The sequence below is a fragment of the Clupea harengus genome, chromosome 17, assembly GCF_900700415.2.
Source record: "Clupea harengus chromosome 17, Ch_v2.0.2, whole genome shotgun sequence".
In the NCBI taxonomy this organism is placed as follows: Eukaryota; Metazoa; Chordata; class Actinopteri; order Clupeiformes; family Clupeidae; genus Clupea; species Clupea harengus.
In genome coordinates, this window is record NC_045168.1 from 22,537,796 (window position 1) to 22,555,807 (window position 18,012).

Genomic DNA, 18,012 nt, shown 5'->3' on the forward strand with positions numbered 1-18,012 from the left:
TGTTAGATAACAGTATGGAGCCCATTGTGGAGTTCAAGCCCAATGTTCAGTGCCATATCTAAAGTAGGTATTAGAAATGATGCGAATTACAAGAGTTATTGTGTAAAGCATGTCATGTGAAATATTAAGGAGAACTGCAGTGATAGTTTTTTCTGTCCTTGAGAATATAGTGTGCTGGAACAGAGTGATACCCTCTGTTCTTATTATCTCTGTAACCCTGTTAAATAGACACTGCCGGTGAGATAATTCATCCGATTCGCACAGACTGCTTATTGTTCACTCTGTGTGTTTCTGATCCTTCTGCAGGAGACTAATACACGTATGACTAATATTTAATTATAAGTGTGATCTCGCATTAGACTGGTTATTATCAGATTTCCACCACAAGTAATAATTAAAAAAAATGTATTTGACTTCACACACTGGGATGAAAAATTAGTTGTGTTTAATGTTGCTATTGTATCTCTTCATAAGTACAGAAGCAATTGTATCAAATTACGCGTGATCCAGATTCGTAGACAAATATGCTTTCACTGTTCCCAAATACTCCATGAATGTTGCCCAGGACAGAGACGGACAATGATCCATTATATGACTGAAAGAGAGTGACATAGAACACGTTTTCCAAAGCATTAATGGTATAACTGTACGGAAATGAGCATGAAACTATTCCAGAATCTATATGATATCCAGCCGTTACTTAACATCGCATGTCTTGTTTCTTAAGAGAAAGTTATGCAACAATGAAAACTCATGACGCCTACGAAAAAACAACGTGATGTTTTCGAGAGGAATAGATGTCGCTTGATTGGCCTCTTGGACTTTCTCCAAAATGTGGTGCTCCACCAATCTCCTTCCTCCAATTCGCTACGCCAAAGAGGTAACTCGAAACCTCGTTCTGCTCTTTGTCGCTAGTTACCTGTTACAACGGGCTCGTGTGCCTGAACGCAATCAAAATCGATACATTTACAGCTGTAAATAACTCGGCAAGCTTTGTAAGAACTTTTTCATCAGTGTAACACCGCGCTAGAGCAAACCAATATAAAACCACCGTAGCATTTAGTCCACAAGTAGACGTAACAATGTACAGGTATGTCAGGGAGCACTCTTATCACTGTTCCTAGGGTTGCGTTACATCAGTAGTGTACATTTCGTGTTTTTATGCATTTTTTTGCAACAAATATTGCAGAAAACTCCTTCAGTAACACTAAACTAACCATTTACATAAAAATGGGTATTAGAACATCTTTTGGACTCACCCAGCACATAATCTTTGTCAGTGGTCTCACAGAAGCCTGGAAATGGACAATATGTGCAAAATTAGTCCTTACTCCACATAAATAGATGTTTAATTGCACCAAGTGGTGAGACTTACTGTAATCTGGGAACTGGAAGACATAATCCAACCCAAGATTCTGTTTTGCTGCGAGCTCCTCAAATTTATCTGCAATAGAGTCTGGCACTTTTGGGGATCGACCTGAGAGGTACAACATATAAATACCATACCATCAAATTTAAACTTAAATACCATCAGTTCACCTAGTTTCATTAACTTGTCACTAAAACTACTCACAAAATACCATGCAGTGGTCAGGTACCCACCATATAATTTCATGGAGATTTTTCCTTGCCTCTGAAAGTACAATATGACATAGGAGCTGTGGTCTGTTTCGGCAATCACAATATCAATGTTTTTTCTTGGATTCTTGTCTATGAAACACAACAAGCAAAGGTACATTTAGATACAAAGACTGTGATGTGACAGTAATGAGGTGTCTCTTTCTTACTTGAGTTAATTAATGGTCTTACAGCAGCACGAGTCGCTGAATGAATTTGCTGAGTGGCCAAGAAGTGGTTAGTATTTTCAAAGCAAAGTACACAATTGTTTTCAGAATGTGTCTTATCTCTCTGGGATAGGACTTGATCTGCATAATAAACAAAGGGGCCTAAAGAATAATATGTGTCTTGAAGCCAATGGTCTTCTTTTACTGGTACAATGCAGGTGACATAGAGCTGCTTCAAAGGGATGTGTGTAAGTGCACGGTAGGGGTTTGCATCTGTGGGCAATACTAACTCGAGAACAAGAATCTTCCTGTGGTTTTAGTGGTCTGGTACTCTTGCTTGATCTCCCAACACTGCTGATTCCTAGAAATGGGAAAAAATTAGTTTGGATGAAAAGAGATTCCTTTTTTCCTGTTATTTGTATGTTAAAAAAGTAAAAAAAAAAACACAATATATGCTGTTCATCAAACATGTAAAATTATAGATAGTTTTGTGAACTTGGGATAAACACTATTTGAGGCTATGACAATAATAAACATTAAGTGTGTGTTATTGAATAACAATGGCCTCTCTGTGCTCAATGCTATCAATTCACCATTAGTCACTGTTATCATGTTTATGTCAAGTTAGGTAAGCCGTTGGCAAATTTTGGTCGTGGCTGACCAAATTAGCCAGATATGCCAGTCATGTCGGTAAACACAGCTACAAGTCACAGCGGAATCTCTCCACTCTGGTCTAACACCACGCCTAGAGGCCACATGTTTTTACGAAGCTGTTTTGGGCCTATGAAATTGCATGTTTATTTTGCACAGGAAAATCAAGAGATGGGCTCGCTTGCAACCTACGTTCATTCCATGTGTGCACATATTGTATAATCTTCTTCACACCCCAAAGAGGATGGCGACTCGCTTCTCTGTCTAAACCAGGTGGTATCATTTGTCTTCTCTACTGTTTAAATAAAATAGCTGCAGTATTTTTCTGACTGTATGTGCAAACCTCCTTCACAACTGAATTATTCAAGGTAACTCTTGCCTTGCCTGACTATTGAAATGACAGTAAGGCTACATAAGAAATCATTACATTTTCATATACTTTAATTCATTTTGGCAGATGCTTTTATCCCAAGCAGTTCACAAGCAAGGTGAAGCACAACCCAAACCATATATAGGAAAAGCCACTGAGGCCAATAGTCAGTTTCAAATCATAACACTGTAGTAACACTCCACATTTAGCTAAATCATTTATTATCCCTCTTGTGTTTTAATACTAGTTGTATAGATCTTATGTAAGGAATCAGATACCAAATTAAAGAACCATAATAATCAGACATCAGACCAACAAGTCAAAACTGGAGCTACAGGCCTGCTTTGACTGCACTGACTGGAGTGTTTTAGAGGCTGCATCTACAGTCCCGGACGACCTCACTGACACTGTGACATCCTACATCAGTTTTTGGAAAGGCATGTGTGTACAAAACTTTCTGCACCTTTAACAACAATGAAGCTCAGGCAGCTTTCACCAAGGCAAAGAGGAGACCTACAGGAGTGGGGCCAGGGTCCTTTACAACCAGACCAGAAACACACTGACAAAGGAGATCAGAGGAGCAAAGAGAAGCTACACTGAAAAGCTGAAAAACAGGTTTTCATCTAACGACCCCGCGTCAATGTGGAGAGGCCTGCAGGACATTACCTACTACAGGAAAACCTCCCCCCACACTATAGAGAACCCTCAACTAGCTGACGATCTGAATGTGTTTTACTGCAGGTTTGATCACCCCACATTCACACCCCTCACCCGCTCCAACCCAGACTTCACACAACCATCTGCACCCCCTGCTATCACCTCCCCCCTGACTCCCCAACGGCACTGACGGTCTGTGAAGAGGATGTCGCAACAACCTATAGCTGAACACGCTCAAAACTGTTGAGATGACAGTGGACTTCAGGAGGAGCCTCCCAGCACTGCCCAACCTCACCATACTCAACAGCACTGTGTTGGCTGTGGAATCCTTCAGGTTTCTGGGATCCACAATCTCCCGGAACCTGAAGTGGGAATCCAACATCAACCAAATCATCAAAAAGGCCCAGCAGAGGATGTACTTCCTGCGCCAGCTCAGCCTCAGGAGCTGCTGATCCAGTTCTACACTGCAGTCATCGAGTCTGTTCTCTGCACTTCCATAACTGTCTGGTTTAGATCGGCCACCAAACTGGATAAAGACTCCAACAGACAGTCAGTTCGGCAGAAAATATTATTGGTGCCGACCTGCCCACTATCCAAGACCTGTACACCTCCAGAGTCAGGAAACGGGCAGGGAAAATCACTGCAGACCCCTCACACCCTGGACATGACCTATTCCAACTTCTCCCCAATGGTAGGCGCTACAGAACACTGTTCGCCAAAACCACCAGACACAGAAACAGTTTCTTCCCCCTCACCGTCTCACTAACTCACTGGGGCACTGTGCAATAACCCTGGATCACTATATAACCACTGTTCAATTACACCTACAAATCTTATTTATTTATTTATTCTCAAATACAAAATGTGCAATACATTCCACCCCTTACTGTATAACTATACAGGCTGTATATACTGTACTTCTTACGTCATTCTTTTACCATTTAATATTTACATCTGCACTTCTTGCCCTTACCACTTCTTTGCCCTATTTGTTGCGTTAACAGTTCACAGCTCCTGTATATTGCCATTCCTTCCTCTATAGATTTCTTAGATTGTTTTGCTGTTGTGTTGTATTGTGTTGTGTCGTGTTGTATATTTTGTGAAAGTACACCGAGAGCCACTTAACCCGGAGTCAAATTCCTTGTTTGTGCAAATTTACTTTTACTTTTACTTTTACCAAAGGCAGAAAGGACTGTTATATGAGGAGGACGGTTATGGCACCCTCTTGTGGTGATCGGATATACTTACAGTTTCCTGTGAGTGCTGACCAACAGACCATCAGTGGAGGTAGGTGGTGTCACAGAGATGAAAGTACTCTCCACTTTAAAACCATTTTCCAGGAGGTAGGGGCATTTTGAGGCGGCACTAATCAGAAACCATTTCCCGGCCATCTGTGAGACAAACAAACTACCTTACAGAGTCACTGAGGTTACAGAGATAATGTATAGATACAGATTCTGAACTGAAGTTGAATTGTTACTGTACCAGGTTAAGGCTGAGGTTGGGGTCTGCAGTGATCTTGTCGATGGGGCTTTCCTTCTGCCTGTTCCGGTTTCGCCCACCTTGGCTTCTCGAGGCTCCAACCCACCCCCCTGTATTCAGTCCTCCAAGTGCTGTCAGTATAACCATACAGATCCATGTGCTCCTCATCTTGCTGTTTTCTTCTGTCGAAAAATACTCTCGCAAAAAATCTGATGTTACGTAATTGGTTTTGTTAGATCAATTAGCCTAAATCGGGAAAAAAATAACCTAAGCTTTTTAAGTTGATGTTTATGTTGTTCTCACAGTGTGCCTGTCTGTATGTCTGCACTCACCGCTCTGTTTCAGAAAACACACTTCTATCCCTCAGTTCACGTCAGAGTCAGCTGGGTTGCTCTGTGTTGAAACACACAGGACAGTGAGCTGACCCCCAACTCTCTGGATTTATTATTAACCCTGTTTTAGTGGGACACAAGATCAATCTTCTTACTGGGTTAATCTGTGGCCCAACAATATTGCATCCTTTGTTTTCAGAGAGACAAAGGACTGAAGTCCAAATTAATGAGAAAAACAACTATACTGTTCTATACTTTTCAAAAGATTCACAGTTATGGGGAAAATCGTCTAAATATGACTAAAAAAGCTACTTGAACAGATAGCTCAGCACACTCAAAAATGATAAAACATATCATTTATTGACTCAAAACAAACATTTTGACAGATTTTCAAAAACTGTTAAGCTGTTTCTTGGAAAGAAACCGTCACCAAAGAGCAAAACCTTGTTCAGGTGCTTCCAATCAACTGAAGAACTCTTTCCACACACATAGACATGAGGCCACAAGACTGAGAACGAAAAAAAAGCTTTTGTTTGTGCTTGTCCTGGGGAGACATTACTTTGCCCTGGGTTTAAAGTTTAGAGCCACACTGTTGATACAGAATCTGTCACCGGTTGGGTCTGGTCCATCGTCAAACACATGACCAAGGTGTCCATCGCACTGCCAAAACAAAACAGCTTGTTAACATTCAGAAAGATGTCCAGCAGCACTCTGGCATTTACAAATCAATATGTTCATAACTGCATATCTATGAAGGGCAAAGGCAAAATACACTGGACTATAACCCACATGTAAGGTAGACCACTGTGGTTTAAGATCGCACATTTTGACTGGTAAAAAGACTCCACATTAGAGTGGTGTAATACAATGATGGACATGTCGTGTCTGTTGCCAGGAAAAGAGTGGTCAATTACATGTTTGCAGAGGACTTCTGTTCCAGTGTTGCCAAGCGAGTTGTCAGGGCGACGTACAATGCTGGCATGACTTTCGTCCCGCTCCCATGTTCCATGGGCCTGGGAGAAGGATGGCCAACCAGTTCCCGACTCATACTTTGATTCTGAGCTGCATGGAGTATAGAATAGTTGATCCTTTCACTGACACACATTATTTCAGATGCCTCATCTTAAGGCAGCAGATTTACTTTACTCATTCATCATGCGGTGTATGTATTGCTGATCTATTGTACAATGCACACACAGTGAGGGGAGGGAGTTGGACTAGTTTACCTGAAGAGGGGTGAATCGCAGCAAACACAGTGATACATCCCATCTTCATTATGGTTCAAGTAGATGCCACTAAAAGGCTGTGGAAGCACAGACAGAAAAGGGTTTTTACTAATTTGTGCATTCTTAGAAATTGTGTTCCTACAATGACAGCACTATTTCTCAGTTTAATGGAAAAAAAATGAAGCCTGTCTGAACATTAAAGCATAGTTTAACCAGAGTTATTTGTCCTAACTGACAACTTACACAATTGAACTGTAATTCTTCTTCCCACCATCATGTCCTAACCAGAGATATTGCCCAGACGTGCCCTTTGCTATGTGTTACATGATGTGCACACTCACCACCTCAGTGCCTTTTTCCCTGGTAACCACATATTGCTCTGGGGTTAACTTCTTCTGCCAGTCTGTGGTCTCATCATAGCGGGTCAGAGACAGCAAGCCTTAACAAGCGCAGAGGTAACTCAAACTATCAAACTCGACAACACACATTCCCAAGTAGTATGTTAGTGGACTATATAAGATGAGCCATTAACTGTTCACGAAATACACTCCTGATGGCCTAAAGAAGAGTGCTCAGGGGGATATGGCCATGCTCACAAATTACTCTTGGGGAAACAGTAACGATTCATCATCTAATAAGTCATGCAAATGTGGCAGATGAGAACATTTTCATGTGGAATATAACATTTCTAAAAAACAATGTTTTTATTATTATTTGTTAACATTAGAGATGAAGTCGACAGTGTGTTGTTGCATTTTTTTTGTCTGTGAAAGGAATGCAATCAATAAAGGCAATTTTTCTGGTTACTCTAGGCTAACACAATAAAGTTGGTTGTACATTTTTCCCAGTGACCATGAACTTGTGACCCTTGCTAACCTTCAGTTTGAAGACACACCTTCCTTCTATCGCTGATTTTACAGTTTTCCATTGGAGGTAAAGTCCTTTTGTGAAGCACTTTGCAACAATTTCTTGGAAATATAGCTACCAATCGAGTATTTGGTTATATATTAGCTTATATAAAATGTTACTTCTCTAAACTCAGGTTTAAGTAAATCATATGGCTGTTGCCTAACCTCTGTGAATTATTAAACCTGTCAATCTTTTATAGACATAAGACCCTCCAACGCTGGTTGTTCACAATACATACATTTACATTCATTATTATGTGGCAACAACAGTATTCAAGCAGTACGAGCAATATCCTTATGTCATGCCATCTCATCAATCATGAAGTCATGCGCTTTTTCGACCTTCAACATGTAAACCAAATACTTGTGTAGGTTAAATATGTTAAATAAAACATTCGCAGGTATGAACTATTCCTTGCAATGGTTTAGACCTGTTCACAAAATTCCTTACTACAGGCGGCTTTTCCTGGAAAGTTAGCGCGAGCGGTAGATGTCTCTGCTGATGGGCTCTATGTTCTGCCCAAATTTGTCAGGCCCCTCCGGCAGAATACGTAAGCAAGCTGAAACATCGTATTCAACCCCTCCATAATGAAAAATGTATCCTCCCACCTTCTAAGACAAATATGTACATTAACCACCGGAAATAAGTAATTTTCTACGATAGGCTGCATAATTCAAACAGACGTAGATAGTCATGCACCTGCCACAAAAATGAAGTCTACGTCCAGAAAGTATTGAATGTTAAGTATCAGAGTGGATCTGGTAAAAACATAAATATCTAAGCAGCTAAATAGTGTACAAGTTATATTATACGGTATACGGTATTATAGGTACAGTAATAGTATTTAAGAAAAAAAAACACCTACCCGGGTGTGTGTGAATAGGACGAACGAAAACAGCACCCCTTCTTGTTAATACTGACTTGGTGGTGGAGGTAGCCCCTTTGTTGAGAATGCATGAAAAACGAAGGAGAAAACGTGACATGGTGTTTTGTGCAGCTCTGTGTAGTCCACGAAATTAGCAGAAAACACTGTCGCGCTGTTGCAGTTACCGACGTTTAATTGCTCGGATTATAAATACTTCGCCTCGGGTGGACAGTGCGCATTCCCCTCCCTCCCAGCTCTGTGAAGTGAGTGTGGTAGGGACTGGTCAAAACCCACCCTGCATCTAGATATGTGATATGGGTCACACTCCAGATAATTCACTCACTCACTGACTTCGCGCCACTGAAAATATCAGGTTAAATGCTAGTCCCAGATATATTATAGGGTATAGGTCAATTTACTTATCCTCCAGAGAACATGTCTTCTCTCTTTGGGCTAAAGACAGACTCTAGTCATCTAGCAATGGATGCATATTCCAGGCAACTGTGTCTTTTTAGCAGTTCAGGAACAATGACAGTACTGTTGTTTACACACACACACACACACATGCACACACACACACACACACACACACACACACACACACACACATATACACACACCCACACACATACACACATATACACACACACACAGCTTGACAGCCATGAACTTTAATCAACCACACCACAGTTATTGCTTTGATTAAAAAAACAATAATTTCATTGTTCCTTTACATTTACAATGTGTCACCACACCTTCTTAGCAATCTGGTATACTTCTGGATGTTGTGTGCAAAACAGCAGTCTTTCAAATGCATTGATATTTTACAGCAGCTGGTGAGTTGCTCCTCATTAGCTCCCCAGGGCTGTGCATCAGATCCACCACATATTTGCATGGCTGGGGATAGCATCCTGGAGACTTCGGAGTGCCATCCGTGATCAGAACCTCATTCCACGCCCGGTTATAATCTCCCCGCACCAAACTGCTGCAGAGACCAATTTTGTCTGACAGGGCCTGGAACGTACAAACAGACATACCCATGAGATGGGCAGCATGCTGGTGTGTGAGAGGAGACTAGAAGAGATGGAGTTAGTCATGCCCTGAAATCCTGAAATGTCAAATATGTGGTCCACTTAAGAACTTACCCCATTTCATTATTTTATTTGTGAAACTTTGTGGCTCCAATACTAGTGTCTCAAAATGACTCGCACAAAATACAGGTCCGACTAACAAAATAAAACTAAATCTAGACATATCTCTGCAACAGAATGGTGTCTATGTTGTCTATGTTGAATCAATGAGATTCAACAAGGGTAGTGACAAAGCTTCTTCAGTGATACACAAAATACACAAATATATACACAAGTATACAACACACACTGCAGGCAATACCCAATCATGCCAGACAGTGCCAAAAACAGCACACAGCGCAGGACAGGACAGAGCAGATGCAGCAGACAGACAGACAGACAGACAGACAGACAGACAGACGGTAGATACGAACACAGAAATGTCATTTTCAGAGGAAGGAGGGGCTTGTATGAGATGATGTCCTCCGCAGCTGACGGCACTCTAGGTAAACCACCAAAGCCGCATTTCGATTCCCCTGATTTCAAGTCTGCCTCCCAAACTATGTATACATTTCATATGTACTGCATCTTACTGCATGAGTCTTTAGTTTCAGCTAGAAATGCACGTCAGGATGTGGATGTATCACTGAAACACGCAGCTTGGTAGACTTATTCCATTCTGTCATGTTGAGGCTTCGCTGTGTTCGGTTGCTAAGGGCACTAGTTGACACGGACGGAGGTCAAAGGTTAAGCACGTTACCTTGAAAAGCAGGGCTCTGTGGCAGTAGGTGCCCTTCTCGATCTTGCCGATGAGGATAACGTTGGACTGCTCCTCGTGCTTCAGCTCACTCAGGTGCAGCTCCCACAGAAGCTCGTGCTGCCGCTCAGCGCTCACCGGGCCTCCCATGGCACCGCTCACCAGGCTGCAGAGCATCACAAAGGCAGCTATAATGGGTTATAACTGCTAATAACTCCCTAATTCACTGTCAATCCCAGTCCAACTCTGTCTGATTCAGACAATCCCATCTAGACTGAGAAACCTTGATGCCAGTCAGAGGCACCACATGTGAAAATTGAAAATACAAGATTCTGAATGGCGCTAGCCGGTATTTTGAGTTGGTGATAAGCAAGAAGCATTCTTATTACAGCAGGGGTAGATCTTGTGTGAATTTAGTTGCTTTAAGGGAAAAGTGTGGAGAGTCACTTCTCTCAGCTCATGACATAAACGTACATAGCCAGAGCTTTGTGCTGCTCCCTCTCCTCCTGAAGTGGCAGTATGGACTTGGTTGCCTCAGCAATCAGGGAACAGAGAGCGGAATCCCATGGCAACAACCCCTGCCTCTCCACTTCTTTGTCCTGCTGAGGTTTACTCTCATCCTCGTCCCTATGTTTAGCTTTACTAGAGAAAGAGAAAGAAAGGATGAAAGAAAGAAAAAGTGTGTGGATATTTTCATTTTCCATTTCTAATTTCATTTTGTTGTGAGTTTAGGAATAATAGTCTTCATCCTCTGTAAAGACACACAATTATGGTAATATAACACCCCATGCAGTTAAACACAGTTAGAGTGAAGTTCATACTTTACGCTCACAAACACACCTGGACGCTCTGCTGCCAGACTTGTTGCTCTGGGCTGAAGTGGCCCGTGACTCACTGGGACTATCCAGCCGCCTGTCCGGTGCGCACATGCAAAAGGAAGGAAGAAAAAAAAATCTCAGAACATTACTACAACACAAAAAAAAAAGACTCAAGATTCGCCCTTCAAGAGAGACCACTCCTATAGGCACTGAACAGAAAAGCCGCCATACTGTGCAGCTCCCACAAACAAGAGCTGAGCGTGACTGCATTCGAGTGCCACTAACCTTTATGCTGACTTGGCTGCGGAACTAGAGGACGCCACTTACCAGCTATTACCAACTCAACAGCCGTGTAATATGTGTGTCATAAAACCTATTTAAATGTGCTCTGGTGGAATCAGACAGTGGACACACTTGTCTTTAAATGCCATTGATGGTCTGATATTGCTGGCATGGTTTTTTAGGAGAGGTTAATACCATATGGTTATAACACCAACATTACGTAACTGACTTTTTAATATGCTGGTGGTATAGCACCAGTGTAAAGGGTTTAATGACGTGGAAATGGCTGGCCAATAGAAAACAAAGGGGCCCACTCCTTTTGAACAGGAAATGTTTTGGAACTGAACCGACTATAGCTTCACAGTGGGGGCTGGTATAGGGGTGGGAGGTAGTTTAATATGTGTAGGAAAAACAGACTATGTGTACATTAGAAAACGCAGCAATAAATTATCCCTATTTTCAAAACATTGCCTAGTTTACGAAAAATGACAGCTTTTTTTACCTTTTAACAAAAAGGTAAGTGCACTCACAGGATTTTGTTCAAATTGGCTGAATGAGCTAATCATAATTTTATAGGCAATACTGACAGAATATGATAAACCTTAAACTCATCCACCATTACCTTAGAATAACACCAGTGATTTGCACAACCTGTGGTTTCATGACTAGTACTTAAAACTACCATGAGAAAAATATTTGACTGGTTGTTGCAAAATAACCCTTGGCCTTAACTTACAGGTCCTGTGGTTTTCCATTAACTAATACGACTGGTCGACGCTGGTTGATGACCTGCTTAGATAGGTTCACTAAGTCCAGAACTCTCTGACCTGATTGGGCCTGTGGTCGAATGGAAAGGAGAAGACAAATGTGAGACTCACTAACACACTAGGGGGGGACACACTACAAATAGCCACTCCTCTACAAGAGTCATGCAATTCATTAACCTTCCCAGGGTCATAGAAGCCATCAGTGATGACGTCAGTGGAGGAGAGGAGGCCTGTGAGGCTGTACTTTGCCGAGAGGTTGTTGTCCAGAAGCTTCTGCAGGGCGATGCCACTAAATCGGTTCCTGCGGTTGGTGGAGGAGTTGATGTCCTGCAGGACCTCCAGTGCTCTGTGATGTGAGGGAGAATGATGCTTTAGTTTGGGCTAAAGCAGTACGAAATTGGTACATGAAAAGCCATTTCAACCTTTAACAGTGGCTCATAGGTTGAAATCAAACCGAGAAAACATCCCCTTTGGTGCGCCTAACTGTTTTAGGTTCTTTGGGTGAGGCGCCATCCACTGGTACATTTTGGAACATTATTTCACTACCTGAAATAACTGTGATATTCCACAAAGTTCTTACAAGCTTCCATGTGTGAACTACTTAACATAAAAAATGGCTATGCAATTTTGAACTTTGATGTTTCATTTAGCGAACCAAAATTAAACAATAATTTACTTGCACAAGGAGCCTAACAGTTAAGTTCAAGGGGGGTCACAATACCATATATTTTCATATGCTGTGTTAAGTTTATAACGTCAATTCAGTCTGTAGATTACCGCTTACCACACTAAAAACGCCCAATCTCAGAAACGAATCAGTGTCAGGCCTTAGTACTTAGATGGGAGACTGCCTGGGAATACCAGAAGCTGTAAGCTTTTACCCAACCCAGTTATCACACTTTATCACGAATCCAAGCATGGTATTTATTTTTGTGAGTATCAGTAATGATACCTGAAACAAACAAAAAATATATACTCTTGCTCTTATTGTTGTGAGGTATATCGCCACCTGGTGGTCATATCTGTAACTCTGTTCCCAAATGTAGGCATTACTGAACATCATCTCATTGAAAAATGATCACATTAAATAAGTCAATTATATATAACTATAAGTATAACTATGACAACTTTAAGAGGCAAAATAAATACATGCTGCCTGGCTCACCCAAACTTGCAGAGTTCAGAGGCAGTGGACTCATCGTTGGCACACACACTGACCGCCCAGCATGCATTGCGGCATACCTCTGTGTTGTATGAATGGAGCAGTTTGAGCAAGTGTGGGAGACCCCCAGCAGTCATAAACTGCATGCAAAAGGAAGCCATTATGAGCTAGGTACAGCTTTGGTACGTAATCATTTCAACTTCATATTTACTTTTTATCTGTTTATAGCTTAGCTGACAATATATATTTTATCACTACTTATACTACCTGGAAAATAAACATATAGATTTTGCACTGCTATTAAAAAGGTCTACCAATTACTCTATCAGCAGAATATCAAGCAGAATATTAAATATTCTTTCAGGGACAACATATATAACTTTACCCTGTTTGCACATTTACATTTGTTTTTTATTTACTGTTTGCCACTGTGTTTATGAAGTGCTGCTCTAACCTCGGTTCTGCTTTCTGCGTCACAGGCCAGCGCAGCCACTGCCTGAATGACACAGACAAGCAGATGTGTATCCTTGGACTGCAGAGGCCCCACCAGGGTCTGCATGGCTCCATGGGAAAGGATGTTGCGCCGGAGGGCCTCCTGGGCAGCCATGTTGGTGAGGACAGACGCGGCAAAGGCCACTTCCCTGGCACTGCCCTCCTGGATCTGCTGCACCAGCGCTTCCTCTCCCTCTGCCTCAGAGACAGCACTAGAGAGACAGAGTTGGGTGAGAGAGAGATAAGAGACAGAGAGAGAGAGAGAGAGAGAGAGAGAGAGAGAGAATGAAAGAGAAATAGAGGGTAAGAGGGAGGAGAGGGATTTATAGGTGCATAGACAGGGTGATACAGGGCAGGGGTGTGGACAGAGAGGAAGAGAGAGAGGAGGAGGAGAACACTGTTTCTTCTATGTAAACGTCCCAAAGAAGTTGTGCTGGTTGCTTAAAATAGTCTGTCAATCAAGTGCACCTCCACGTGTTTTGGAATATGAATCATGACATGGTATCGACACTGAGGCTTCATTTCCATAGACACTATCAGGGAACGGAATGAGGTTTGTGCAAACTCACTAAGCATTAAGCTGATTGCCACTGGTGAGGCTAGACAGCGCCTGTGCTGCAGACTCCCGCACCTCTGCACTCTCGCTTCTCAAGAGCTGAACAATTGGCTTTATGCCATCTATGGGAACACACAAAGGCCAAACATCATCAAAGTAAATTGCAGCAGGTACGTTAATGCACCACTGCTTCTGTCTATGTAATCACTCTGATGTTCCCCCCTTGTCAGGGAAGTGCAGTGGCTGCATCGGAGGTCTATTTTAGGAATGCATCATATGTACCCAGAAGTCTGAAAGTGTCCTTGCTGGTCAAGTTCTTGCTCATCGCTGCCACCGCCTGGCAGGTTGCTGAACGCATGCGGTTGTTTTCCACAGCAAGCAAGGTCATCAACGACTTCTCCACGTCTTGTTCGTGAAGGATTTTCCTGTTCTCATCTATAACACAATAGAGACAAGATATAGGGCAAATAAATAAATAAATAAAGAAACTGCAGACGTATCTATCTCTCTCTATTTCACATTATTATTCTATCACTCATTATTCAATCATTACTCACTACCTTTCTTTTTGTTCTTTCTTTTTTTAGCTGACTGTATCTTATCTACTAAAATACACATACCTACACAGCACATAAACTTGATAACACAGTTTACGCTGTTGTGTGGCTATCATGAAAGTACACCGGAAAATGAAACCGAGTCAGTAGGATCCACACACAGCTCTGCGCCACCTTGGCGATGGCCTTAACCGCATTGCTCTGCACTTCAGGCAGGCCTGGTGTCATCACGAACTTCAGTAGTGTCTGCAGACCCCCTGTCTCCTGGAAGTGCTGCATGGCCTCCGCATCCTCCAGGCAATTTGAGACCAACTGTAAGGCCTCCACATGCAAGTCACTGTATTCCTATTGGAAGAAAGGGGTCAGACCATAGCATTATGTTGTTTATTATATGGGTCAAACAAACCCAATGGTGTTATTCAGCATCCCATTTTACTACTATACAAAAAAAGCACACCATTATTCACATTGGTTCCATGTCTTAATGTTAGCATTACACAGGCTACATTAGTTGAAAAGCAGAAATGAAAGACAGTAAACTGGCCTAAAAGAAATTCACAGTGAACTATCCTCAAAATGTTATTCCCAGAAAGGATAACAGCTGGAAAGACTACTGAGTGTAACTAAGATCCACTTGAGACGTTCTTCTGGTTAGTGTTGCTTGGGTTATTACTTTGGTTGTGAGGAATTCCAGCAGTTTCTCGAGGCCCTGTTCCTCCCTGAAGGCGACGCGTGCCTCCTTGTCTGCGGTGATGCGCTCCAGAGTGCGCAGAACGAGCTCCTGGATGACAGGGAACTCAGAACGCAGCTGGCCCAGCAGCAGAGAGATCCCATTCAACTCGCACAATGCCACGCGACTCGGGACGTCCTGAGGGTGCAAACCCATTGAGCGGATGCGCTTAAGTTTGACTGAAATTAGGCTTTCATCTTTAGATGTCTGATGCGCACAAAAAATGTGGGACTTTAACTATTAATTCACTTCATAACAGACGTAGCATCATGGTAATGGTATAACATTGGCCTAACCTGGCATTAAGGGGGGACTATGCAACAGTATACAAAGGTAAACAATATGCAGCAGTATTCATACTACAGGTCTCCAGTCCCATGTCTCACCTGAACAAGGTTGTAAATGCACTCAACAGAATTCTTCACCACATCTGGATCATTGCTGGAGAGGAGGTGGATAAGGGGCCCTAATGCATCACTGTCGAAGATCTGAACCTTGCATGTGAAGTCAAGGGCCAATGATGCCAGGCACTGAGTGGCAAACTCGTGGATTACCACATCCTCTAATGAGAATATTCACAAGGGCAATAAGTCCATGACAATATACTATACAATCACCATACATACTTTCATTATTACAACAAATGTACTATACAATTGTACTATACAATCACCATACATACTTTCATTATAATAACAAATGAGAGAAATTTATATCTGATGATGGATTAGCCATACCTTCAGGAGATAGCCTTGCAATGATTGAAGGTATGACATCCAATTTTTTCAGCAGTTTTTTGACATCACCTGTTAAAAAATGCAATTGTTCTGTTAAAATGTCCACTCAATTATATATGCTGCAACCTCTATCTTGAAAGTCATTGAGAAAAGGGTGTCAGCCTTGCCATTGGAGGCCATGTTCCCAAGGGCCATGAAGGCATTCCTCCGCACTGACTGGTCTTCATGAGATATGAGGCGTGAGAGAGGCTCCACTGCTCCCAGGCCCATGAGGGTGATCCTGTTCTCCTCACCTGAAAATTATATATAGTATATATTAGCAAATATATATGGAAATAAGTTACAACATGTGAACACTTTACACAACGGACAACAGTATAAAAAAGTATTACATACCCTTTTCTGCAAATTTGCAAATGGCTCCACAAGCTTTTGCCAAGACCACTTCCTCAGGAGAGTTCAGCATGAGCACAACTGTGTCTGCCCTCTTACTTTCGATGGATAGAGGGTCAAACTGAGGGTGAAAATGAAATGACATGACCACATGTTAACCAACTTGCGCATTTCTTATGTAAGTGTACTTTAATTGTTTTCACATATGCTGAAACTTTTCAAAAAGGCTACAGGCTGTCCATACACTGATATCACTATGGCAATCCTATACATTTTAGTATTGTATTATTCAGCATCGTAAAATTTGACACAGGGAATGTATCGCTAGTTGGAACAGCCAGCTGCTAACGTTAGCTGGGATTAGCAGGGAGGCCATTTCAACAGTTTAAAACCAAGACGTTGCATACACGTTAGAAATATCGAGGATTGTTTTTACCTCATCTTTAGAAGGTGTCTCTGCCTCCTTTTTCGCCTTCTTTCCCATCTTGAAATATAACACACTAGTACGTGCTGGCTAATTAACAAACTAACTAGATACTTTGTTTTAAATGTTACAGGGGCTGTTTGGTGGAGTACACAGTTTGACACTGTTGCTAGGATACGGATTCCATGTTTCCTGTAGTTTTTGGGGGGTTGGGGGAAATAGCCCAGACACCTGAATATGAAACTATTCACAACAAACAAGATTCGTGTAGGTAATGTACGTGGTAGTCTTTAGTATATTCGTATGCAATTTAAAGTTTAGCGCATTGTGCTCTCCGTTATGATTTATAGCCTACAACGAAGTCAAGAACAACACACAAGTGCGTGTGTTGAAAATACCAAATTAAATGGTCTAACTTGCGCGTACGGCATGCAGCACTTTTAAGTGACAAATTAATGAAGCGACACGTGATTTTCTTATGGCAATTTTATCCTAGTTATGCAAGTGAAATAGTGCGAGACTACCATGCATAATATTGTCTTTTACCTTTGAGAATTAGGCTATGGCCTACAAATAGTGAGCATTTCGAGACTCAAGTATGGAGACAATTGAAGTGAGGATTTCAATTTAATGAACATCACTGCCTTGCAATACCATTTTCAATTAACTCGTCATAGAAGAGATTTACAACGGGTCAAGCTGTCATATTACAACTTGTCACATAACTGTTGACAGACATTTGTGGGTAGGCTATTTTGCATGCAGCGATTTGCATGTACAGATACACAAAAGTGTATGCAAATTCTATTCATAATGGAACGAAAGGCAGTGACAAAGCCATTCTTGTGTAGTGTAGTTTACTTGAAATAGGCTATAGCAAGAAATGCTCCAAGACTTGACTCATTAAATCGACGTCATCAATACGGCGAATAAAGTTAACATGAATATAAACAAATATATGATACTTGTTTTCACAAGCAGGCAAACATAC

The 18,012-nt window shown here is 41.7% G+C and overlaps 3 protein-coding genes across 3 annotated transcripts; all 3 read right to left on the minus strand.

Annotated features, from left to right (window-relative positions):
- Window positions 1–428: 428 nt before the first annotated feature.
- Window positions 429–5,356, minus strand: c8g (complement component 8, gamma polypeptide). The gene is made up of 7 exons (XM_012833226.3): window positions 4,948–5,356; window positions 4,711–4,853; window positions 2,075–2,145; window positions 1,603–1,710; window positions 1,376–1,477; window positions 1,260–1,295; window positions 429–595 (listed from the first exon to the last, which is right to left on the minus strand). The coding sequence occupies exons 1-7, from the start codon at window positions 5,110–5,112 to the stop codon at window positions 588–590; spliced, it is 633 nt and encodes a 210-aa protein (XP_012688680.2). The 5' UTR covers window positions 5,113–5,356; the 3' UTR covers window positions 429–587.
- Window positions 5,357–5,615: 259 nt separating this feature from the next.
- On the minus strand, window positions 5,616–8,704 carry msrb2 (methionine sulfoxide reductase B2). The gene is made up of 5 exons (XM_012833228.3): window positions 8,277–8,704; window positions 6,844–6,941; window positions 6,503–6,579; window positions 6,191–6,338; window positions 5,616–5,936 (listed from the first exon to the last, which is right to left on the minus strand). Exons 1-5 carry the CDS (start codon window positions 8,392–8,394, stop codon window positions 5,832–5,834), a joined length of 546 nt encoding a protein of 181 aa, XP_012688682.1. The 5' UTR covers window positions 8,395–8,704; the 3' UTR covers window positions 5,616–5,831.
- A 235-nt stretch (window positions 8,705–8,939) lies between these two features.
- On the minus strand, window positions 8,940–17,220 carry armc3 (armadillo repeat containing 3). Its single transcript, XM_031584330.1, has 17 exons — window positions 17,034–17,220; window positions 16,601–16,718; window positions 16,372–16,497; window positions 16,205–16,273; window positions 15,854–16,029; window positions 15,411–15,605; window positions 14,899–15,082; window positions 14,463–14,615; window positions 14,194–14,302; window positions 13,587–13,836; window positions 13,136–13,272; window positions 12,148–12,316; window positions 11,940–12,040; window positions 10,944–11,015; window positions 10,578–10,745; window positions 10,107–10,269; window positions 8,940–9,290 (listed from the first exon to the last, which is right to left on the minus strand). The coding sequence occupies exons 1-17, from the start codon at window positions 17,079–17,081 to the stop codon at window positions 9,084–9,086; spliced, it is 2,445 nt and encodes an 814-aa protein (XP_031440190.1). The 5' UTR covers window positions 17,082–17,220; the 3' UTR covers window positions 8,940–9,083.
- Window positions 17,221–18,012: the final 792 nt, after the last annotated feature.